Source organism: Acanthochromis polyacanthus, chromosome 10, assembly GCF_021347895.1.
Source record: "Acanthochromis polyacanthus isolate Apoly-LR-REF ecotype Palm Island chromosome 10, KAUST_Apoly_ChrSc, whole genome shotgun sequence".
Taxonomy (NCBI): Eukaryota; Metazoa; Chordata; class Actinopteri; family Pomacentridae; genus Acanthochromis; species Acanthochromis polyacanthus.
In genome coordinates this window covers 30998729-31025928 of record NC_067122.1, presented here as the reverse complement: position 1 = coordinate 31025928, position 27200 = coordinate 30998729, and the positions used below count along the sequence as shown (strand labels likewise).

General features: G+C 40.2%; 1 protein-coding gene across 1 annotated transcript in view; it reads left to right on the top strand.

Moving 5' to 3' along the window:
* rnf103 (ring finger protein 103) overlaps positions 1 to 27200 on the top strand; it is a 46420-nt gene that overhangs the window by 4669 nt on the left and 14551 nt on the right. The window contains exons 2-3 of the mRNA XM_051954066.1: positions 14908 to 15056; positions 26446 to 26561. Coding sequence (XP_051810026.1) covers positions 14908 to 15056; positions 26446 to 26561 — 265 coding nt within the window. The remainder of the gene's footprint in view (positions 1 to 14907; positions 15057 to 26445; positions 26562 to 27200) is intronic.

Here is a 27200-nt window from a genome sequence, read left to right as displayed (position 1 = left end):
AAAAGACATGTTGATGGTTTGGATGTAGAAACTGTTGAAATGAGTTCAGAGAGACATATAGGAGTGAAGAATTCTAAAGATTCATCAGGTCTAACAGCCAATTCAAAAGCATCTGTGACATTTGTAGGAAGGGCCAGATTAATTTGATCTCTAATCAGAACTATTTTATGCGTAAAGAAGCTCATGAAGTCGTTACTGGTTAAAACTAAAGGAATACAAGGTTCAACAGAGCTCTGACTCTTTGTCAGCCTGGCTACAGTGCTAAAGAGAAACCTAGGGTTGTTCTTGTTCTCATCTATTAAAGATGAATAATAAGTTGTCCTGGCATTATGAAGAGCTTTTTTATAGATTACTAGACTATTTTTCCAAGCCACATACACTTCCTCTGAATTAGTGGAATACCACTTTCTTTCCAGCTTTCGGGATGCCTGCTTTAAAGTCCACAGCTGGAATTGTACCAAGGAGCAAGTCTTCTCTGAGATAGAACTTTCTTTTTACAGGTGCAACACTATCAAGAGTTGTACGCAGTGAGGCTGAAGCATTATTAACATAATAATCCACTTCTGTGGGGGTAAAATAATAATATTTGCCTTCTGATTTATCAGTAAATGTTGCTGAAGTAAACAGTGAGGGTATTATTTCCTTAAATTTAGATACTGAATTGTCAGACAAACACCTACTGTAATGATATTTGTTCTCAGCTGCTAAACAATCCTTTACTTTAAATTGAAATGTTATCATAAAATGGTCAGAAAGAAGAGGGTTCTGGGGAAATACTGTTAACTCTTCAATTTCTAAGCCATAAGTCAGGACAAGGTCAAGAGTGTGATTAAAACTATGAGTTGGTTTATTTACATGTTGAGAAAACCCAATTGAGTCTAATAATGAATTAAAAGCTGTTGTAAGGCTGTCGCTGTCTACGTCAACATGAATGTTAAAGTCACCCACAATAATAACTTTGTCTGAACTGAGCACTAATTCAGATAAAAAGTCTGAGAATTGAGATAAAAACTCAGAATAAGGAGCAGGAGGACGATATATAACAACAAATAAAACTGGTTTCTGAGCTTTCAAATTTGGATGAGAGAGACTAAGAGTGAGATTTTCAAATGAGCTGTAATCAGGTTTAGGCCTCTGGTTCAATTTTAAACTAGAATGGTAGATTGCTGCTACTCCTCCTCCTCGGCCTGTGATTCGAGGAATATGACAGTTAATATGACTAGGGGGAGTTGATTCGTTTAGGCTAACAAATTCTTCCTGCTGCAACCAGGTTTCAGTCAAACAGAACAAATCAATCTGGTGATCAGTTATCAACTCATTTACTAGCAGAGATTTAGACAAGAGAGATCTAATATTTAACAGACCACATTTAATTTTCCTGTCTCTTTGCTCTGTTGAAATAGAGGTATTAATTTTTATTAAATTTTTGTGGTTACTATTTCTTTTGTATATTTTTGATTTGATTAATTTATTGAATTTTGGTGGTCGGGGGACAGACACAGTCTCAATAAAATTAACTGAATTAACTGAATTACTGGAGGGTGACAGCTGTGAGGAAACTGCAGAGAGGTGTGTAAGACTACAGCTCTGCATCCTGGTCTTAACTCTGGGTTGTCATGCTTTAGGAGTACTAATAAAATCAGCCATATTCCTAGAAATGAGAGCTGCACCAGCCAAAGTGGGATGGATGCCGTCTCTCCTAATCAGACCAGGTTTTCCCCAAAAAGAGCTCCAATTATCAATAAAGCCCACGTCGTTTGATGGACACCACATAGACAACCAGCGGCGAAACGACAACATGCGGCTAAACATGTCATCGCTGGTCAGATCAGGCAAGGGTCCAGAGAAAACTACGGAGTCCGACATGGTTTTGGCGAAAGTACACACCGATGCCACGCTAATTTTGGTGACCTCCGATTGGCGTAACCGGGTGTCGTTACCGCCGACGTGAATAACAATCTTACTATATTTACGATTATCTTTAGCCAGCAGTTTCAAATTTGCTTCTATGTCGCCCGCTCTGGCCCCTGGGAGGCATTTAACTATGGTCGCTGGTGTCGCTAGCTTCACGTTTCTGACTATGGAGCTGCCAATGATCAGAGTTGGTTTCTCAGCGGGTGTGTCGCTGAGCGGGGAAAAACGATTAGAAACATGAAGCGGTTTGTGGTGAGCCGGGACAGCAGGCTTGAGTTTAGGACTGTTTTTCCTACGAACTGTCACCCATCCACCCGGCTGTTCGGGCGCTGCTAAGGGACGGCTAACAGATGCTACACAAGCTAAGCTATTGCGGTCCGCACCGGCTAAGGGGGCCTGGCTAGCTGCTAGCGGGTTATTTTCCATGGTGCGGAGCCGCGATTCCAATTCGGAGAGCCTCGCCTCCAGAACTACAAAAAGGCTGCACTTATTACATATATCGTTATCACTAAAGGAGGCAGAGGAATAACTAAACATGTGGCACACTGAGCAGGAGAAAGAGAGAGAGGGAGAGGGAGAGGAAGAAGCAGAAGCCATGCTAACACCACAACACAGTGCTGAAACAGGAACAGGAAATGACGCAATACGCTCACCGTAACGTCAGACGTCCAGGGAAGAGCCCAATGACCAATGATTATTAGTAATCATTGAGCATATTTCACACATATTACTTAGTTTTATTTTGAAATAGCTCACAGGACACTTGACCTACCGACACCATTCAACTTGTTATGTGTTGTTAAGGCCAACATTGATCTTTCACAACCATTATCTCTTAGAAAATCTGCTAAAAATATTCCAAGAGCTATTAGTGATGTTTGTGTATATTTTACGCATATTACTTTTATTTTGAAATAGCTCACAGGAAACTTGACTTACAAACACCATTCAACTTGTTATCTGTTGTTAAGGCCAACATTGATCTTTCACAACCATTATCTCTTAGAAAATCTGCTAAAAATATTCCAAGAGCTATTAGTAATCATTGAGCATATTTTACGCATATTACTTAGTTTAATTTAGAAATAGCTCACAGGAAACTAGACCTACAAACACCATTCAACTTGTTATCTGTTGTTAAGGCCAACATTGATCTTTCACAACCATTATCTCTTAGAAAATCTGCTAAAAATATTCCAACAGCTATTAGTAATCATTGAGCATATTTTACGCATATTACTTAGTTTTATTTAGAAATAGCTCACAGGAAACTAGACCTACAAACACCATTCTGCTTGGCAACTATTTGTAAGGTTGCCACTGCTGTTTCAGAAACATTATCTCTGAAGTAATCATATAGCTTGGACATAGCTAGAAACAGGGCCGGACTGGGAAAGAAATTCAGGCCGGGAGATTTCCAATCAGTCAGTCCACTTCCGCCACCGCAAGGGTTGTGTCACGTGGGAAATGCACCAAAATTGTGGTTTTTTCCTTCCAAAAATATGCCTTTTACAGTTATGTTATAGCAATTACAACACTACTAAACAGACAGTAAGTCTATTAAACACAACCATAAGGACAGCTCCATACAGTCCAGAACTTTTCTCTTCTGTAATCTCTTCACTACCCTCACCAATTTTTCCAATGTTTCCTTTTCCTATTATTTATATAACATGTGGAATTAAAAAAAAAAATAATTTTGTCAGCAAATCATTTAGATGTCAGCTGGTCATAGCTAATAGTATATGCAAACACCAATGTTCATTTTATAACTGAAAATTGTAAGTCAACTGCCTATCCTACCTGAAGAGGGGGTCTCAAACGTTTTCAGGCTTCCTGCAACCCACCTGACACCTGTGGAGCTTATTTGGGCCAGACTCACCATATTTTCCGCATTAAAATTAGCATTACATTTCCATCACCATGTTAGAACAAAGGTGTAATAATTATTTGATTCATTTCACTTGCAACTGACAAAATGAAACAAAGTTTTCTAATATAGCCAAGCAAATCAATAATATACCAATCATTTTTTATTAGATTTTGGCCTTTGAAGTCTGATGATGCATTAGTGAGAAGAACCAACTGTTTGTATTTCTCAGGGTGCTCCATAATCTTCGCTCCTTCCACCCTCTCGTCTCAATCTCATATCACCGCTCTGCAGTGCATGCTTCCCCGTTCTCGCCATAGACATAATAAAGAGTAGACGCCGCTCGGGGTGCTGCGCAGCAAGAAATACGGCCGCCATCTTGGTCCGGTCACCCGCTCCACTCAGCGCTGTTTGACAGCGCATTTAATCCATCTTAACTCTGAATATTAAACTGATTTTCACGCGTTTTTTATTTTTATTTTTTTGCTGCAAACGTCATACATGTAGCTATGATACAGGACAAATGGTTCGGCGTATTTTAATATTCATAGCGGGATTAACAGTAATAGAATATTCTGAAATTAAGCTCGACTGTAGACAGGTATTTTGCAGACACTGTAAACACACACACACTAATATATGTTAGAGAAGCAGATAATGGCAGTAAAGTCAATTATTTTAATAATTTGAAGAGACAATATATGATTACGCCATATATACATATATAAACAAAACACTGACTAATGAACACATATTTCTATATAAAACAATAGATATAATTTTCTGACATATCTTTTTTTAATATATATGTATGAATTATATTGACAGTCTATACGTGATTTATATAATAATTTTCTCTGATATATAACTTTTATTTATTATATATATATGTGAATGATGTTGATACTCCATCTATGATTTATATATATTCATTTTCTCTGATATATAATTTCTATGTATTGTTTTATATAGAAATATGTGTTCATTAGTCAGTATTTTGTTTATATACATACATACAGCCATGGCCATAAGTTTGGACACAAGTACCATGACGCTTGTGAATCTTAGAAAATACCACAAAATTGTCACTTACAATACAGTACACAACTCCTGAGAACTATATTAAGTTTCATATTTTAAAAAAAACATCAAAAGAGTTTGGTGTCATTTTGTTATTCTTACCAAATTCGGTTGTGAAAGTGCTGCATTTTTTGTTATTTTATTTTAATATTATGTTTTGGGAACAAAGTTGTTCCAGTTGTTGGAATTTATTGATAATATTATATCCCTTGTTGATTTGTTGACTAATTAAACTGGTGCTGTCAAAAAATATTAGTTATGTTCTGTAATAGACATCAAAACAGACATAGGAAGTCATGCTGTGTCCAAACTTATGGCCATGGCTGTATAGTGTAATCATATATTGTCTCTTCAAATTATTAAAATAATTAACTTTACTGCCATTATCTGCTTCTCTAACATATATTAGTGTGTGTGTGTTTACAGTGTTTGTAAAATACCTGTCTACAGTCGAGCTTAATTTCAGAATATTCTATTACCTATTATTATTATTATCTATTATTCCCGCTATGAATATTGAAATATGCCGAATCATTTGTCGTGTATGGCTACATGTATGACGTTTGCAGCAAAAAAATAAAAATAAAAAACACGTGAAAATCAGTTTAATATTCAGAGTTAAGATGGATTAAATACGCTGTCAAACAGCGCTGAGTGGAGCGGATGACCGGACCAAGATGGCGGCCCCACCGCTCGTCAGCCCCAATAGGCAGTAGCGGTCGATGTGGCGTCTACTCTTTATTATGTCTATGGTTCTCGCTATGAAGGGGCGGGCCATAAAGTGTCCTGTGAGCTATTTCTAAATAAAACTAAGTAATATGTGTAAAATATGCTCAATGATTACTAATAGCTCTTGGAATATTTTTAGCAGATTTTCTAAGAGATAATGGTTGTGAAAGATCAATGTTGGCCTTAACAACACATAACAAGTTGAATGGTGTTTGTAGGTCAAGTTTCCTGTGAGCTATTTCAAAATAAAACTGAGTAATATGCGTAAAATATACACAATTATTATTTATAGTTTCGGGAATATTTTTAGCAGATTTTCTAAGAGATAATGGTTGTGAAAGATCAATGTTGGCCTTAACAACACATAACAAGTTGAATGGTGTCGGTAGGTCAAGTGTCCTGTGAGCTATTTCAAAATAAAACTAAGTAATATGTGTGAAATATGCTCAATGATTACTAATAGCTCTTGGAATATTTTTAGCAGATTTTCTAAGAGATAATGGTTGTGAAAGATCAATGTTGGCCTTAACAACACATAACAAGTTGAATGGTGTCGGTAGGTCAAGTGTCCTGTGAGCTATTTCTAAATAAAACTAAGTAATATGTCTAAAATATACACAATTATTATTTATAGTTTCGGGAATATTTTTAGCAGATTTTCTTACAGATAATGGTTGTGAAAGATCAATATTGACCTTAACAACAGATAACAAGTTGAATGGTGTCGGTAGGTCAAGTGTCCTGTGAGCTATTTCAAAATAAAACTAAGTAATATGCGTAAAATATACACAAACATCACTAATAGCTCTTGGAATATTTTTAGCAGATTTTCTAAAAGATAATGGTTGTGAAAGATCAATGTTGGCCTTAACAACACATAACAAATTGAATGGTGTTTGTAGGTCAAGTTTCCTGAGAGCTATTTCAAAATAAAACTGAGAACTGTTCCAAAAATATGTTCAATGATCAGTCACAGTTTCCACAATATTTTATACATGATTTTCTGAGAGATAATGTTTGTGAAAAATCAATATCAACCATGCAAATGGATGATGAGTCGATTAGTGTTGGTCAGATTAAATTGTTGTGACCTATTCCAAAATAAAATGGATAAATATTGATATCACACTCAATGGACATGCATTTTTTCTGGTATATATTGAAATGTTTTATCTGTTGGACATAATGGTCGTAAAAGAACAGCAGAACACATGACAAATATTTTGTGGTTGGTTGGCTGGAATCTCTGAGAGCAATTTCCAAAAATGGAAATAGAAATAACTCTTATTGAATGAACACTTCTTCTTTGTGAGGTGTTTTTAAATGCATTTTCTTCTAGATAATTCTTGTGAAAGATGTATAATAAACTTAAACAGACAGTATTTGTATGGGGTTTTTTTTCTCCTTGATTGTCCAAACAGAAAAATCACCGATTGCAATTTTGCGACGGTCCCTAAACGCTCCGGCTGCCGCACGGAACTCCGACGGACATTCAGCGTTGATCCTTTTAGTTTTCGCCACAATCATTGTGGTTGGTGAGTTGATGGCAACAGTGAAATGTCTCTCTGACTTAACTGTACAAAATAATACCAACCTGGCTGGAATTGGTGCGGTTTTCGCGAGGCTATTAAGGCTAGAAACGGAAAAAACAAGCGAATGTCGAATATAAAACCAATTTCACCTCGGTCTTCCATTTCTCCTTTAAGTTAAGAAAGAACTTACACAAAGGTCAGAAACTAGTATTATAAGTAGTCAGTGAAAGGGTTTATTTTTTGATTTTCACGTTGTGGGATGTCGGTGATTACCAACAATACAAAGATTTTTGTGCAATATAAGATTGAAAGAAACCTCATGCTTGAGACCTGAGAGACAAAAACGTTGCTCATTGTCAGCAGACTGCATGATTGGCTCCAGTGCTTTCATCTTCCCAGTAGGCTATAAAATGACCAGCCTCCCAAACTACTCATGTTCATAGTTACGTCTGTGACAGCACCTGTGGAAAGTCACTGACTGTCTGAAACCAAATACACACTGACTATTTTTGGTTTTCACAGTAGTGGCATCTTAAAGGTGCTGCAAGATGCCCCAATGGTTTTATTATTTGAAGAATTGCGTGTGTGGGTGTGTATTGTAAGGAGGAATTGTTGAGGGCCTTTTGAAATGCTCCATCAAAGTCAAGCTTACATTTCATCTCTACATAGCATATCAAATAAAATAACAACTGTGACAAACGCTCAGTTGATATAGACATATAGTCATGAAAAAAAGATTTTCATACACTTGTCAGTCCTTCCAGGATTTCGCAGGCGTTTTTCATGATTGTTGCGGCCAAAAAATGCCTGAATTCGTAGCAGCTTTTTTTTTAAAAATTGTGGTGTAAGTTGCGATGTTTTAAGCTTATTTGTTGTGATGAAATTGCAGGAGACAGTTAGCCTAGCCGCGCTAGACAACCCACGGCAATGAATTTAATTCTCTGCCAGGGTCGACAACAGTCGTTGAGCTCCATTAGCACCGACTCTGAATAATCTTTCTGTTAACATGTCTGTAATATACTTGAGCTTCACCCATCGACTGTATAAATAAGGCTTCACCGAACTACCGCATCCTCTGATTTCCAGCGCTCTAGGAGCCTATTCGTTGCGCTGATTGGTTGTATACCTACCCAATTGCTGCAGAGGGATTTGATAGACAACCTTTTAGCCCGCCTCCCTCCCTGTCGAGCGTTCCTAGACCCTTGTGTCTTCAGAACATGGGTCTAGCACGGCTAGGCTAGGAGACAGTAACTATTGCTAAAAAAAAAGTTGCATGTTTTCAGCTGTTAGAACATGTTTTAACTAGGGATGTGCGAGACTAGTTGTTTAATCGTTTAACCGCCTACTCATTTATTAGACGTTTAGTATACTAGTCGGTTAAACGCTGCATTAAGCATCATGCTCCTTGTTCTTCGTGCCTCTGTTTCTTTGTAAACAGGCTGAGCAGCCAGGGAGGGAACTGCTCCTCCTCCCCTCACACATAGCAGGGGGCGGGGCCACACAGTTTGGGGAAGAAAGTTTGGAAAGGTGAAGTGGGAAGATGGCGACGCTCCCACGTAAGAAAATCAGCACCGTTTGGCAGTATTTTGACGCAGCAGATGACAACAAGGTCGCCTGTCAGCTGTGTAAGCAGAAACCAGTGTTGCCAACTTAGAAATCTAGTGACTTTTTCTGCCGTTTTGGAGACTCTGACAGGAAAACTGGGATCATTCTGCAGCTACTGTCCTCAACCAGCAGCAGGTGCTGCTGTGAGCTTCTCCTCCTCCCAGAGCACAGGCTGTCAGTCCAGTAACCCCACAGCAGTCCCAGTGTCTGATTAGAGGACACATCCCTCCAGACAGCAGGTGAATCGTGCATGCACAAAGTCACTACAGATCCCATCCAGACTGAGAGCGGGATATAAATGAAAATGTTTCTTCACTGTCATTATGTGGCTTTACAGACTAGTCGACTAGTCGCAAATAAAATTTGAGACTAGTCGGTGGGGAAGTTAGTCGAAATTCCCATCCCTAGTTTCAACATTATATTTGACAATATTTATTCAGAAATTAATTATTTAACGTTCCAACCCATTTACACAAGCTGGTACACCTTGGTGGGACATTAGCAGCAGCCAGATACTGGTTTAATATGATGTGGTTGGTAGATTTGCGGTACAAAATGATCATTTACTGTTGAATGAATCACATTTGGACATGTCTGTCAGTGGCCTAAAAAGATAATTTTACTTCCTGGCATAAACGTGTTCACACACACACACATGCTCACAGTTTGTCACGTCAAAAGCACTCAGAGAGCACAATACTCCACCAACACAGTTCATTACCTGACCTTACGTTGAACACAGGTGTGTTTTCTGCATGTGTACCTTATGTGACGTGTGTGACGTAAATATGTAGTGGGCAGTGGGAATTGATGGGACTCGGAAACACCCCCACAATTTAGTCAACTGTTCCTTGTGTCATTTCCGATACGTCCACAGTGGTGGATTTGTGGTAGGATAACAATCATGTGATCGTCAGCAGGCCGCTGAGGTAGCGTTCACCTGTTGCCATGGTTACCGTGGCGCTATCTCAGTGGGAAATCCTTAACAAATGTGGCGGTGGATTTGTAGTAGGATCGCAATCATGTGGTCGTTAGCTTGTTGTCATAGTTACGGTGACGACGTGTTGCTATCTCGCAATAATATGGAAATCTTAAATCCGTGGTTTACAGTGATATTCAGTGTGTGGGGAGGTTTTTAAATCCTGAAAACGTATATCAACAAGATAAGCACTCGGAGAGCGCAGTACTCCCCCAAGGCTGTTCATTCCCTGACTTTGCGCTGAACACAGGCATACGTTCTGCATGTGTACGTTATGTACGGATACCGAACCTGACCTGAATGTGTAATTACCTTTGCCCTGTGCTGCTGCAATACCTGAATTTCGCCTCTGGGGATCAAAGGATTATCTTATCTTAAATATGCAGCAGGCGGCTGAAATTGATGGGACTTGGAAAACACCTACACAATTTAATTAGTTCCTTATATCATTTCTGATAAGTCAGCAATGGTGGATTTGTAGTAGGATCGCAATCGTGTGATCGTCAGCAGGCAACTGACACAGCGTTCACTTGTTGTCATGGTTACTGTGACTCCGTGCCAGCTCCTATATCTTGGAATGGGAAATCCTTAACAAATGTGTGGATCCAGACTATAAGCTGTTTCACTGCCAAAATCTAATCACTTGGTCCTTGTATCATTTCTGACCGACCCTGAAAATTTCATCCAAATCCATTCATATTTCCAGAAGACCCACAAAAAATCTACACAAGAATCAAAATGCATGATTGTTTTTTGTGACAAAGATGCATGTATTTCCGCCATTCTATCATGGAAGATTTGGTGTTGTAGGAGTCATTAGAAAATGAAGACTACCATGATACGTGGTCTTTATCGGTGTATGTAAACGTTTGACAGCTGTATGACCACGTCCACCTGCATGCAGACACGAAAGTACCCCCCTACAAAGATGCACACACCCCACCCATACACTCTCCCTCACTCACACACTCACTTAAAATTTGACATGAACTCACCCTCATTAATTAATTAAACCTGCACCTTTGAGTTATGATTTGTTCCGTTTATTCTGTAGGTTCGATAGGTTTGAGTGTGATTATGCATGCATTTGTGAGATGCATGAGAGAACAGAGGGTGGAAGTTGTCATCTGCAATACATTAAGAGTATCTCTAGTAATGCTGCACACACAGCATTTACACCCCTTTCAGATATGCACACTGTTCCATTAATCTGAGGGCAACTAAATGGGTCAGCTGCATGTGTGAATGCATACCCTCGTAGCATAGCCGTAAATGTCACCAGCTCAGACCTATTCGTGTTTCCATAGTCTGAACTTTATGTACAGTCCCTGACAAAAGTCTTGTCACTTATCCATTTTGTAGAAACAAAACCTCATAACCTGACTTTTAATTAATCCATTGGTTTTAGAAATGGCTCATATGAAAGCTAAAACCCTCCCAAATTCTGTTTAATATACTAAAATAAATTTGCTTCACTGAAGAAGGATTCATCATTTAATGAACACAGAAATGTCAGATTTTGGCAAGACAAAAGTTTTGTCGTCTAAAGAGAATAATGTGAAAATTGAACAAATAATTTACTTCAAATACAAAAATATGTTGCATAACATCAGTGAATTAAGTAGTGATGCTGTGAGATCCATATTTAATATCTTGTATGACTTCCATGAGCTTGAAGGTCTGCATCCATGCGGTTCGGCAATGATTCATACAATTTATTGATGAAGTCATCAGGAATAGCAAAGAAAGCAGTCTTACATGCCTCCCAGAGTTCATCAACATTCTTTGGTTTTGTCTTCCATGCTTCCTCTTTCATTCTACCTCAGACATGTTCAATGATGTTCATGTCTGGTGACTGGACCGGCCAGTCCTGGAGCACCTTGATCTTCTTCACCTTGAGGAACTTTGATGTAGAGATGGAAGTATGCGATGGAGCACCATTCTGCTGCAAAATTTGACCCCTTTTATGGTTGGGAATGTAAGAGGTAGCTAATACTTCTTGATATTTTAGGCTGTTGATATTGCCTTCCACCCTGCAAATCTCTCATACACCCCCATACTGAATGTAACCCCAGACCATGACTTTTCTGCCACTGAACTTCACTGTTTTCTGGGTGAATCTCGGATCCATGCGGGCTCCAGTAGGTCTCCTGCAATATTTGCGGTGGCTGTGATGTAATTCAACTGAAGATTCATCTGAGAAATCCACCTTCTGCCGCTTTTCTAGCGTCCATCCTTCTAGCAGGCTGTGGGCCTTGGCAAATGCCACACGTTTTTTTAATTGCCTTTTGTTTAGTGCTGGTTTCTGGGCACTGATTCGACCATGGAGGCCGTTTCGAGACAGAATTCTACAAACTGTTCTGGTTGACACAGAGACTTGAGGTGACCAGGCCTGGTGGAGCTCTGCTGCAGTGGAAAAAGGGGTTGGTCTTGGATTTTTGAGCCAACAGACGGTCCTCCCGAGCAGTTGTCTTGCGGGGTCTGCCGGACCTGAGCTTGTCAAAAACAGCTCCAGTCTCTTTAAATCTTTTTCTTATTCTTTGTACTTGATGCTGAGACACATTGAAGGTGTCAGCCACCTCAGTAATGAATGTGGTCTTCAGCCTCTTGATAATCATCGCTTTGGTCTCAGGGTGAATCTTAGGCATGTTGGCAGAGGTCAAGTTGCAGTTGATGTGATGGTCTGGTGTGCTGGGGTTGTTTTTATACACACCCACTAGTTAATAGATCAATTATTGATCACAGGTGAGGCTGTAATCTAGGATTGGGTGCATCATATGACAAGGCGACAAGACTTTTGTCTTTGCAAAAACTGACTCAGTGGGCTTTGCTAAGCTGTAAACGTTAGAATGCTTTTCAGTAGTTTTGTTTGGCACCAACACATTATTTCACAAGCTGTTGGGATTGAAATGAGCCATTTCTTGTAGAAAAAAAATGATTAGAAATATATTTGAGGGGCAGTTATGGTCAACTTGTACCCAAGCGACAAGACTTTTGTCAGGGACTGTAGTTGCGTTCATGGATAGGCACGCATGACGTGAAAATGTAACTCGTCGTTAGTCCAATACTGTAAAAGTTGCTGTTTGTGTTTATTCTAGTTGTTTGTTTGAGAAAAGCTAATACGACATGTATACCAGCTTGTCCAATGCTGAAGTGAGGGAGGTTCCCTCCCGTTGTGCTGACTGTTTGCATGTCAAATAAAAAATACAGAACAAGTTCTTGTGGCTAGTAAAAGGTTGAACTGCCTTAATTATTCATGGCATACTTTCAACAAGGCGTTGGTCCGTATTGACATGATAGCATCACACAGTCGCTACAGACTTGTCAGCTGCACATCCATGATGCCAATCTACCATTCCACACATCCCAAAGGTGTTCTATTGGACTGAGATCTGGTAACTGTGGAGGCCATTGGAGTTCATTAAACTGATGATCACAGACCTAAAATACCACTGAATAGGTGATTAGAATGAAACCAAACATAAAATGTTAATCTCATATGATTCTTGAGAAAATAATAAAAGGTGTAAACATAAGAATAAACTTCCAAATTTTAGACTTAGGGGTACATGAAAGTAACAAGAAGAACAATAGGACCCAGGAGATACACTACCATTCACACAACACAAGTTTGGACACACCTTCTCATTTAATCTTTATTCTTTATTTCCATGACATTGTAGATTCTCACTGGCATCAAAACTATGAACAAATATAGATTTATGTAGTAAACAAAAAAGTGTGAAATAAGTCAAAACATGTCTGATATTTTAGATTCTTCAAAATAGCCACTTTTTGCTTGGATTTCTGCTTTGTGTGCTGTTGGCATTCTCTGGATGAGCTACATGAGGTACTCCCCTGAAATGATTTTCCAGTTTGTTTGTTTTTTGTAACAGTTTTGAAGGAGTTCAGAGATGCTGAGCTCTTGATGGCCCTTTTGCCTTCACTCTGCGATCCCTCTCATCCCAAACCATCTGGATTGGGTTTAGGTCAGGTGACTGTGGAGACCAGGTCATCTGATGCAGCACTCATCAATCTCCTTCTTTGTCAAATAGCCCTTACACAGCCTGGAGGTGTGTTTGGGATCATTGTCCTGTTGGGTCATTCCGTGTGGTTTAATCAGATGGTGGTTGCTGCACCATCTTCAAATTAGTCCTAAATTTTAATGCCATTAGATAGTCACAAAAGTACTTTCTATTCAAAATTGTAGGCCTGTAGCTCAAATAGTTTCTGAGTTGTGGGGGTCTGAGATTTTCAGAATTTGGGCTATAAAAAGCCTCGCCAGCGTTTTTTTTTCCCATCTTTCAGTGGTTATTTGTCAGCCTCTAGACATACCAGAGAGCTGTGAGTTGGTAAACAAGGCCTCTGCATGTAGCTAGTGCCCCACAAACATCCCCAGGTGTTTCCCTACACTCTGCAGGCCATGGGGGCTTGATAAAAATGATACAAATTAAGAGATACCTACTCACGAGTGGAGTTTGGGACCTTAAAAGTACTAGAAATACTGCACAGAAGTGTTCTGACACCCCTGTCTTCCGTTCTACACAGACTTGTGTGATAAATGATCTATATACACCGCTTTAACTGCTGTGGTGTCGCAGTGGGGCTGGAGCCTATGGGTGAAGGCAGGGGGCATCCTGGACAGGTCTCCAGTCTATCGCAGGGCTACACTGTCACACTTAAGCATAGAATGATAATTGGCACAAAATTAGTTGTGATGGCTTTTGGTATCTTCAGATGTTAAACTTGAAGTTTTTTTTTCCTGTGCTTACCAAGGTGAGCTCAGAAAAGAAAAATCTCTCCAGAGCAGTTGAATGTGTAAACAAACCACATATGCATCGTCCTGCACACGTCAAACAGAAAGGAAAAGGAGTTTTACAAACAAACGTAGTAATTGAAAGGAAATCAAGCAAAGTTAAGAGCAGCTACATGCAGTCATACTCCAAAGGTAAGCCATCACTGTGTGGACTAGAACTGGGTTGTGCACGAAGAACATCTGACTGATCTGTCGTTTGGGTTTTTTGGACTTAATGAGCTCTGCAACTCCTGATACCATTCAAACCTAAATAAATGATCAGATACGTAAAATGTCACGTTGAACAGATTGTAAACACAGAAGCCAAACAAAGTATGGGAACCACTGTGACATGGATGCTCCTTGGCCCTTTTCAAATTGTGGCACTTTTTTCCTCCTTTAGGAGACTTGACACAAGGGGAGCTGTACTCAGCCATCAAGAAAAAGGAGGAGCAGACAGATGCAGGAGATTCCAGTACCACGCACTTTAGTGGAGAGATGCACTTCTACGAATTAGTGGAGGACACTAAAGATGGGATCTGGCTGGTTCAGGTAAAAGCACTCATGTTAAAACCTGCGGTCGGGGAGCAGGATTACATGGACATGATATTTCAACAATGAGAAAATCACCTTGTTTCTATTCAAGCAATATTTTTTAATGCATTCTTTCTATTATTTAAAAATGGTCTTTTCTTTAGTTGCATGATCACAGTCACAATTGCACCGTACTCTGCATGTGGACATAGCAACCATGTTGTCTTGTGGGATGTTAAGTTTGTCCTGGTGCCAGAATATCAAAAGACATGTTTCCTCAGTTTGTTTGCTTCACATAGATGATCTGAATAATTACTAGCTGTGTTTCCTAACAAAACCCGTAGGATGCGTTCCGGTGTGTCTTTGTTAAGGGGTACTAGCTTGTTGTCTGTTGTGTCGGTTTCAATTGAAAGATAATTGTATTCTTGCACCCTTCCTTTTCTCTTCACTATCCCCCCTTGTTGTTTTATTTTTTCTTTCTCTCTTCTTGTTTCTTTCTTCCTGCCTTTCCCTTGTCAGGTCCAGCAAACTTATGTATATTTAACTAATCAACAAGTATTCAATCTAAATAAATTACTGTACAGTATCAAGGGGAGTCTTATACTTATAAACTCCCCTTGGAAAAGCAAACTTGTGTGGCACAATGCAGCAGCCAGATCCCCATTCTGCCTGCTCTGTTACTGGACAGGACCAAAAAAAAAAGAAAAGGTCTTTCTGGAAGTGCAACAAGTGGCTGAATTCTGACACCCTGGTAAAATACACTGATTAAGAAACCTCTCATGCTAACACCTCCATCACTGAATGTGGCATCTCTCCTTTCTAGTATAATGATGATAGGCACTCAGGTCCACACCACTTCAGATCTCCTATGGCTCTGTGGTGGAAGCTATTTTACAGTCCATTTGTCTGTGATTTGATGGATCTGAAGTGCCTACCTGAGGGCCGTAGGTCAAACAGATGGTGTCCAGGATGGGATTGGACCTGAAAAATGTTTGCTGCTCTACGGATGCAACCAGAGATAAATATGTCATTCAAAGATCGTCCACTGTTTGGTGTTGATGATCCTCTAAAGGGTTCTCCTGTCTGCTGCTGAGCAGCTGATGAACCACACAGTGATAGTTGGCCAGCATGCTCTCAGAGGAGCAGCGGTAACGGGACACTAGCAGCTTGTTGCAGGTTTTCTTTGAACACTGCACCGTCAGTGTTTGGACTTCATTTCTCTTGTCTCCTCCTTCGATAAGTACGACCACAGTCGTGTCATTAGCCAACATAATGATGGTGTTACAGTTGTGGATGGGAACACAGTCATACAGTGAGTAGAGGATGGAGCTCAGCACACAGCCCTGTGGGGAGCCAGTGCTGAGTTTATTAGTACAAATCAGTGTACAAAATATTCCAATAGAAATTCTTGATATCACTTTCATGGGTTACAATGGTACAAAATTGACTAATTTCCTGGTTAAGCTTAGCTGGTATTTATGAGATCAGTTATTACCGTGTCTTTAACATATCTGAAAAGAACATCATTTTAAAGAGTGATCCTGCACAGTAATTCAGTGAAACCTTATGTTGTCTATATTCAAGCTCACCACCAGGATTCATGAAATTCGAGCCTATAGTTCTTGTGTAATCTTGCAGACAGAAAAACAAACAAACATCGTTCCTTTGTTACCTCCACCAAGAAGGCTGAACTCTGCTCAGGGTTGGTCGTGAATTCAGTTCCTGCTCCTGTACACTTCCCTGAGAACAGCATTTATTTCTCATCTTTGTTCTAACTTTAGTACTAAGGGTCTACCGAAGTGACTGTTTAAGCTGAGTAAATGTAAAATACGTGTATTCTGCATGACCGAACAGTCGTCTTTCTAACTTACCTAAACTATAATGCAAAATGTATGTATAAACACTGTCAAACATTGTAATTTTTAATCAGAGGGTTGCTGTAGATTAATTTAGATAAATCACTATTAAATATCATTCATTTTTAATCTATATTAATCACGCTTCATTTTGCATGCGCAAACAGACTCAAAGAATGAAGAGAATATACTGAACACTTCAGGTATGATTAAACACTTATAAGTTCATCTGAGAACCCGTCCTGCAGAGTGTGCATTTTGCCGTTTGTCAGTCAGCTGTCCCGTCTTGGGATTTTTTTTGTATCCAGATTTCCCACCAAGAAGGCCGATGTGCTGTTTAATAGACCCAACCGATATGGATTTTTTGAGGCAGACGCTTTTTCCAATATTTGGCAGACAAAAATTCTGATAACTGATTAATCGGCTGATAAATTTAAAAAAATATATATAATGAATAAAATAACTTATTTTTTGGTCTCTTGACAGTTACAGCAACAATGATATGAATTACAGGCAGAACACTGTTTTACAATATTTTGTCCTTTAATATTTGTTTAAAATTACAACAGAGAGGAATTTTCAAGCCTACTGGGACAAAATGCGTGACCAAAGACGTTTCAGGGATTTTGAGTAATTCTGTGCTGCAGATGTGTTCGACACAAAATAGTGTCTTTTAATAAAAAGCACAACTTCCAGGACTTCCGGTTTGGTGAGCATGTCAGCACAATGCAGTCTTCATCTCCCATAACTCTAACTTCATTTACTCTGCAAAGCCATACTTTGTTGCTGCTCCTACATGTGAAACTGAGGAATAAACATCAATATTATCTCAACGCAAGATGTCGAAATCTTCAAAACCGCAAAGGAAAGCAGAAGCAGAAGCCTCCACCTCATGCAGTAGCTGTCTAACTCGCAGAGCTAACCTGTTAGAGGACCTCAGAGCTAGCATCCCAACCAACATAAAGAACACTTTCGTGGCCATAAAATCTAGATTGGACAAAATACAAACCATGCAACAGAACACAGACACCGTCTTGATTCTCTGGAAAATAATGCTGAACTGAATACCAAGTGCATTCAGGCACTGGAAGAGAGGTGCAGCCCTGGCAGATAGCAACACCAGGCTAGCGGCGAAGACTGCAGGCTTAAAAAGCTGGAGCCGCAGAAATAACATCCAATCATCAGCCTCCCGGAATCTATTGAGCGGCCCAAGCCCACAAGCTTTTTCTCTGACCTCCTAGTGCAGTGGTTCTGAATTTCTTTCCGTCGGGCCCCTCGGAGGACAAAAAATCCCCCCCCCCCCCGGCCAACTCCCTCCCTCTCTCACACACACACACACACACACACACACACACACACACACACACACACATGTATATGTATATATTCAGGGCTGTGTTATTTTATTATCTGATTCCATTTTGTTGTTTTTCACACAGTAATGATCAGGGGTGTCAAACTCATTTTAGTCCAGGGACCACATTCGGACCAATCTGATCTCCACTGACCCCCACCAATAAAATCACAGCATAATGACCTATGAATAACCACAACTCCAACTTTTCCCCTTTGTTTTAGTTCAAAAACAGTAAATTCTGAAAATGTTCACATTTAATGAACTCTTCTTTTTTTTTTTTTTTACAAAACATTATAACCCTGAAAATTCTAATGGAAAACAAGTTGAACTTCAGCAGTAACCTATTAAGCCTCAGTTCATCACTGACTCATGCATTTTAACTGCCAGATCACAGTTTATCTATGAAAACACAGAACATTCAGTCACAGGTATCTGGAACTGAACAGTCTAATATTTTACTTCATGATCAAAACAACTTGTCAGGAAATTATTTTAAGTGTACAGTTTTAAAAATTTACAATTTACAGTTAATGTCACTGTAATTTTTATTCTTTGTAAAGTCCTCCCGCAGGCCGAAATGGACCGTCTGCCAGGCCGGTTTTGGCCCGTGGGCTGTATGTTTGTCATTGCTGGTAAAAAATAATTGGAGCAGATGAGCCGAGTACATGACGTTATCAAGTACTCTAGTGTTCCAACTGCACGCTACCGATGCGTTCTCCCGTTCTCAGGAGTCTGTACTTCCAAATCCAAACGGTCAGCGCAATTGCAGTACTGTTGTATGCCACGAGACACATCCTGACGTTAAAGCAGTAGTTCAGCTAATTGGTTCCATGCAGACAGACCTTTTCCTCAGAGTCGCCCACGTCTCCCTTGACATGCCTCAACACCCCCCAAGGGGGGCGCGCCCCACTATTTGAGACACACTGTCCTAGTGGAATTGTTCAGTGATGTGACCCTTCAGTCTCCCCCAGACCTCGACTGTGTGCACACATTTCTAAACCACAACCTGGGTCACGGCCCTGGCCGGTAATCATCTATCTTCATCAGTCCCATACCCAGGACCGGATGGATGATGGATGGATGGATGGATAAATAGATGCATAGATAGATAACACCTTTACCGTTCCCGCAGTGGGGAAATTTACAGTGTAACAGCAGCAAATAGAAAAACAGTTTGAATAAAAAGATCAGCACACAATGCACACAGATTATATGGGAAACCCAGTCCATGTTTTTAAAGACTACACTCCGGAGGTTGCTGAGGAATGCGTTAAATATAGGGCAATCTCGCTCTTAGGCCAGCCCTGCTCTTCCCAGCCCACTTGCAGGCTGACAGGTTTGCAGGAAACTGCCAACACCCTGAGACCCAATTAGCTGCACTGCTAGCTTGCTCGGAGCCTGAACACTAGCCACACTAGCCATGCTGACTAACTGGTCTTTCATCAAGCCATACTGGCACGGCCAGAGTATGACTTTGACAAATGCACAATCCCTTTGGTTATGTTTGGACATAAAGGACAATATGGTGACACTCTAGGCCTGGAATGTTCTTTTATGTAGCCTTTTACAAGGTGAGTCCTCTTGTGGCCCACCAGCTAAAGAACCAGATTGACTTCCAACCAGATCAGCCAGACACGAGACGAGTCAGTTTCTCCAACCTCTGGTCCGAACAAGATGACATCTTTAGGTCATTTTATTCTAAATTGTATACCTCCAAGTCCCCTAACGATGAAAGTCAATTGCAGGACTTCTTTGATAAATTAAAATGACCGAAAGTCTCCCCTAATGCTCAATGAAGAGTGGCAATCACTGGACCCAGATGGGCAGCCGGTGGAGTTTTTCAAGCGGTTTTCTGATCTGCTTGTTCCACTCTTACTCGGAATGTTCTGGTGTTGTTCTAAATTAGTTTATTTCTGGCAGTCCTTCTAGGTTTTAACATCAATCCACCCCCCATAAAGCCATCTGCGGTAGGCCACCTGACAGTCTTGACCACTCAGGACAAAGTTGTTGCCTTAGCCTCTTTAGGAGAATCCTTCTCTTATGGAAATCTTCACAACACCCCTCCTTCAAAGCATACCTGCATGAGGTCTTATATCTCCTTAAGTTGGAGAAAATTGCATTCACTCATTAAAAGATGCTCTTAAAGGGTGGTTTTACACTCAGTGGAGCCCTCAGCGTCAGTATTTTGAGAAACTTTCATCTGATGAGATATTATCATACATATATATAGACATATAGAATATACATCGCCTGCCAATACTGATCCTTTCCCGTCATGCCTGTCTGACCGCCTGGCTGCTTCCTCCTCCCTGTGACTAAACACCAAACTTCAGGTACTGACTGTCCTTCCAAGGTGCAGATTCCTCATGAGGTGGTGGCTTGGATGTGAGCAGCTGTTGTCTTTTCCTTTTGTAGAACAAGTTCAGTGCTGTGTGTGACTGATTCTGTTTCTTTTACAGGTTGTTCTGTTTTTCCTCTGCACTACACATAACATTCATTCCTGCTAATGTTTCTATTTTTATTTATTTTTATGTCTTGTCATTTTGTACTGTTTTAATTCCGTATGTATTTATTTATTTAGATACTACTCTCAAATGTACTTTTTAGGGCTGCAACTAACGATTATTTTAATAATCGATTAATCGGTCGATTATTTTTCCGCTTAATCGATGAATCGGATAAAAAGACATTTTTAATATCTGCCTCTTTATTCAGAAATAGAAGATTTGGACTGACAGATCATTGTAGTGAAGCCTTCATCTTCAACCATCATCAGAGGCCTCATGTCAGTGACGTCATGCTGAGGATGCTCTCAGTCAGCTGCTTGCTGTGGTGGACATGATGTCTTTCTATCATGAAGCCTGTCAATGTAGTTCATCCTGCCTCAGTCCAACACAGACCAGTGTCTTCACTCTGATGTCAGAAAATTAAAACTTGAGGCTCAATCTTTGAATTATTACCACCCCTGTGTGTAGGTTACATTTATTTATAATGCATATCCAAACCCTGCTTAAGCTGATTAAAGTGAAATAAAAGCATCTCTCAGTCACACACACACTATCACTGTTATTAATTTTGTTTTGTCAAACTGTTTTCTCCGTGCCGGTCATGTTTCATGTGTTGAATTTAGTCTTCCTTTGAACATACCTCCTCTGCTCTGCCTCCGCCTCGCTCTGTTAACTCGCTCCACGACACAGCGAATCGCTTTTAGTAATCGATTGTTGATTTTATCGGTTCGTTGTTGCAGCCCTAGTACTTTTATTTATTTATTCAGTTATTGTATTTGTCTTTGGTAGTTGTCCACTCTTCCACTTGATTTGTGTCTTGAAACTAAGAGGTCTGTTTGTTGGTCTGTAAGGGTTATTTATAGAGAAGTTAAACAGTTTTTTAGTTTTTAAATGTTTTGTAGGGGGATGAAAGAAAAATGTTGACTGCATCCCAGTTGCACTGTATGTCTTGAACTTGCTTAATAAATTATTTTATTCCAGAAAAGTACAACCTTCATTAGAGGATCACTGGTCACAAAATGACCCATTGCTCAAAATGTCTTATGTATTTTTATTTAATGAATCAGTTTTCAGTTTTTAATGGCTTTTTTAGGATTTGTTTAGTATTTTGGCTGTGACTGTACTAAAAGAACTTGCACTTGAAGACCTGAGAGTGATTATTAATGCAATACTTCACAAATCATGGGGTGTCTGAAAGCTTGTCTCCACCACTGTATGTTGTCAGGGGACTCAGTCTCTGGAGGCTAAAGGTGGTTTTGCAGAAATTCAGTGTACAGGAGGAGGAGGGTGTTTGGTTGGGTTTGCTTCCAGATCGCTCTACATAAACATGAGCTGTGCTGGCTTTTGTTACAGGTAAAGCTAAAGTTGCATTATGCAAGATTGTGATCATCATTATAGCATTAATCTAGCAGGAAACCGCTAGCAGACCATCCTTAGCAGATAAGGATGTTATGTGTGTGTCATGTTTGAAACTATGGTCCCTTTCTACACTTCTAAACAGACTGGCAGTGACCTCCCTCATAGCACTGGGAAAGCTTCAGTGTAAACTGAGTGTTCAGCGCCTAAAGTCCAAGGAATTAAAAAAAAAACTTCACTTCTGTGCACTTGTTTCTTTTAAGCTCAGTGCCAGAGTTTGTGCTGCTGTTTGAAGGTTCTCTTCTTCTTCTCTGTTCTCATGTAGTCTGTCTGTCTGTCTGTCTGTCTGTACTACAGTAGAATAACGGAACTGAAGTTGAGAACTTGCTCAGACATTTATTGTATTTTCCAGTGCTGGTGTGAGCTAACAGCTGTGGCTCTATTACTTTCTGTTCGTTCTCATGCACATAACTGTTTCTGGATGTGTATAAAATGTGACGGTGTGGCAGGTGTCTCTCTTTGGTCTGAGGGGCTGATGTTCTTCTGACATCTAGTGTTTTATAGTGTTGCATACATAGCCTTTAAGGTTCTTATTCTTCATCTGTTTTAACAGTTTTACACATTCATTCTTTCAGCCAACATCACCTGGAGTTAGCGTTTCCAAAAGCCTTGAAAGAATCCCCATATATGATGAACACTTGCTGACTGCTTTTCCTTCACTTTTCTCATCCCAAAGTATCTAGTTTTACTGTAAATCAGATGACCCTTTGAAAATCTGGAGGCCTGTTTTTGTCATGTTGAAAACCAAACCATGATCCCACTGAACTTCTACCAGAAAGGGATGGTGTGTCACTGAACAATGTTGTAGCCAAACTGGTGTTACCTTGACTTCAGAATGCCTCCAACAGCATCATGAGCTCCTTCTGTGTCCTTCACAGTGGGATTCACACATGCACATAGTCTGTACACCTTTTGTTTTGTGTATCTCTCAAAGCCCCAGCAGCTCTAACCAAAAATCTAAAAGTAGACCAATGTACATTTTCCATTGATTTAATGACCATATCTTCAGTTTCTCCACTCGCGTTCTCATTGCTCTCCCTCAGCAGTGCTTTTTGCAGCAGTCTCCTCATAACAGCTGATATTAAACTCTGCCTGAACTCTAGGAAGCACAGTGTGCGCTGCAGTTTTGGCTGTTCTTAATTGTTGATTTGTGAGGCTGCAGCCCGATCTCACGAGGATTCGTGAAACTGTCACGTAAGTTTTAGTTTCGGTTTCGTGTGCACCAACACGATTTCGTCATGTTTTTCGTGCCGCTCACCACGAAATGCACACCAATGTATTTTAAACGGCGGACTTTTCGTGCCACTCAGAACGTATTTCAAAAGAATGTGTATATTATATTTTTAATGTAAAACCGTGGCGAATCCAACGCTATATTTTGCATGACATCGTCCCTAAACATAACCCTAACCATAACCTAACCATAACCTAACCATAACCTAACCATAACCTAACCATAAGCTAACCATAAGCCGGTGGTACACTTACCAATTTGCATAGGAATTTCAAGAATGTCCGGCGGCCGGCGGCCGGCGTCCGCAAACGTGATCACACAAGCAGTATACGCCGATGGACAGCTTAGATCGTCATGAATCCGCCGGTATAAACCACTTTCAGATGTGATTACCACAGCGAAAAACATTTCGTGGTGAGCGGCACGAAAAACATGACGAAATCGTGTTGGTGCGCACGAAACCGAAACTAAAACTTACGTGACAGTTTCACGAATCCCCGTGAGACCGGGTTGGAGGCTGCTGATTTTAATGAACTGCTCCCATGCAGCAGAGGGAGCTGTTGGTCTATGAGAGCCACTGTCAGTGAGGTTCAATGGTTTCACTGGTTTTTGTGACTGCATGAGAAGAACATTTTAAAGTTGTTTCTATCTTAAAGGTCACATATCGAGCTCTTTTCTAGCAAATTTGTGAAAGTGTCACATGTTCCCAGAATGTGTGTGTGCTTGTTTTTCTCAGTTATTCAACCCCAAACACCTGGTTTCAGGTCTGTAGCTCCAATGCAAGCCGAGCTGCTGCTGACCATGCTCAGCTCAGAAATTAGATTTGTGCTGCATCTGGGATTGACAACACAGCAAAATAGCTCACACAGATATGAATGACTGTGTGAGACCAGGACTTTCCCTCTACATAGTCATTCTGTATGGAAATATGAAAGAATTCACACAGCCATTGTTTTAACTGATGCATGGAAAAGGTTGGAGTTATGATTTTAGTATTTTAGTAGTGAAGAGCAGCTGGAAATGGCTCTGAAGTTAAGCGCTGGCTGACATGTAGTCCTAATTAGATGCATTTCTGTCACTTTTTCATATGACTTCTGTTATCTGACAATAGAGACAGAAAAATGTGTAAATGTACAAAACTTTTTTTAGGAATTTGGCTGTATTAAAATAGAAGTTTTGTGAACAGGCCAGAAACAAACAGAGTTAAACACTAGACTACTCTCAGATCTAGGAAGCCCCAGTACTAAACGAGCCCTGGGGCAAAATCTTAGATTAAGATTAAAGGACTGACATTAACAGTCCTGCTCAATGTTACTTTTGAAAGTGAGAACGTTGTTGCACATTCTGTCTCCTCACTATAAGGTGATGATAGAACATGTATCTTTGCTTTCCAAATCCAAAACCGCCCGGCCAGCAGGCAGATGGGTCCCCCCTATATAGAGCCGGGTTCTGCTCGAGGTTTCTTCCCTGTTCAAAGGGTGTTTTCCTGCCACTGTCTCCTTTGGGCTGCTCTGGGGGTCAGGCATATGGGTTCTGTAAAGCGTCTTGAGGCGATTTGACTGTAATTGACGCTATATAAATAAAATTGAATTGAATTGAAAAACCGTTGTTGTAGAACACCTTGTGTGTGAAGAGTGGAGTAGCTCCGTCACTCAGTCGCAGCTCCATGCAGCACACAAACAGATAATGGAGGAGGAAATGTGATTAGACCACAAGTATGCAAGAACAAAAACACAATCAGTCTTCTGAAACATTCAGCAGAAAGTCATCACACAGAGTGTCCCTGGTCCCAGAGCTGGATGCTTCAGATCTGTGGTTGATGTTCCACCAGCTGGTCCAGTCTCCATCATGTCCACTGTGGGATGCTGCTGCTGACCTTCCTCCAGCCCTCTGCTTCCAGCTGCTCATTTCCACCAGTCTGCTCTGCATCACTTTCACTTTACTATCATCTAGCTTATCATGCATTTATTGAACTGTGTGTTTTATGTTCCCTGTTCCCCACCCTCCTGTTCTCCCATCCTTCCCACTCTTCCTCTACCTCTTCCTCTACCTCTTCCTCTACCTTTTCTGTCCCTCTCTATCCTCCTTCCAGCAGGTAGATGAGTTCCCCTACATAAAGAGCCAGGTTCTGTTTAAGGTTTTTTCCCCGTTAAAAGGATGTTTTCCTTGCCACTGTCACCTTAGGGCTGGCTCTAAAGGTTCAGGAATATGGGTTCTGAAAAGCATCTTGAGACAATTAGATCTATAATTGGTGCTATATAAATGGAACTGAATTGAACTGAGAGAAGTGTTTGACTGCTGGTGTTGGTGTTAGTGGCAGAAACAGTACAGTACCAATACTGTCAAAGAAAAAGTACCGCGTTATTTTATAATCGGGTGAAGAGCTCTTATCAACACACAGTGCTGACATTTATTTAATATCTGTTCAAGGTGAAGCGTTTAATTCTGATGCTGGAGAGTCTAAGGAAACACACTGCAGACAGTTTTATTCTGTGAATAAAGTCTGACAGGCTCTGATGATCCCATCACCACAGGATTAATGCCTGTAATGTCATTTGTTAGTTATTACAGAGTACTACCCAAGAACAGTCATTTATGTATGAGAAAATAAAGCAATGTGAAATCTGCTCTTAAAAACACTAAATAAGGACAATGGTACTGATAAATGATACATTAACAGCTTACCTATATCCATCCCTACTTATGTCACTGAAACACAACAGATGACATGGAAACACAATAACCCACCCAGGTGTTGTTTTTTGGTTATGAATCAGTCTTCAAGTTTGTGTCCTCTCTGAACATCCCTCAGCTGAACAGTTCCACAGAGCTCTGACCTGTGGGCATTCAAAGCAGTGGAAGTAAAACCACACCAGGCAAACGCTGTGCTGCCACCGAGGATTTTTAGATTTTGTTGTGACATTGCCACCATTAATAAAAATACTTGACTGGGTTTTCAGATCCTCAGCTGTTTTGTGTCCCTGGACAGATTATGTGTGACTCTAGTGTCCCTGTATTTGCCTGTATTTGCCTGCAGGTCATTGCCCAGGACCGGGAAGCCCTGCTCAGTCAGTCCAACTGGGGGAAGATGGTGCAAAAAGTGTCTCAGTTTGGGATCAGAACTGGGACCTTCAACTGTTCTAATGACTACAGGTTGGAAGATTTTGCTTTATCTAAACGGATTACTAAAGTGAATCAGTAACTACCACCATACATGTGATGTCTGTTCTGTGTGGACTTTCTTCAGTTCTTCAGTTAAAGGAATTTACGTTGACAAACTGACCTTCCTCTAACTTGTGTTTATGCCAGATTTATTTCATGAGAACACTTGTAGTCTATATATATATATATATATATACACACGTGGACAAAATTGTTGGTACCCCTCAGTTAAACAAGGAAAAACCCACAATTCTCACTGAAATCACTTGAAACTCACAAAAGTAACAATAAATAAAAATTTATTGAAAATTAAATAATCAAAATCAGCCATCACTTTTGAATTGTTGATTAACATAATTATTTAAAAAAACAAACTAATGAAATAGGCCTGGACAAAAATGATGGTACCCATAACTTAATATTTTGTTGCACAACCTTTTGAGGCAATCACTGCAATTAAACGATTTCTGTATTTGTCAATGAGCGTTCTGCAGCTGTCAACAGGTATTTTGGCCCACTCCTCATGAGCAAACAGCTCCAGTTGTCTCAGGTTTGATGGGTGTCTTCTCCAAATGGCATGTTTCAGCTCCTTCCACATATGTTCAATGGGATTCAGATCTGGGCTCATAG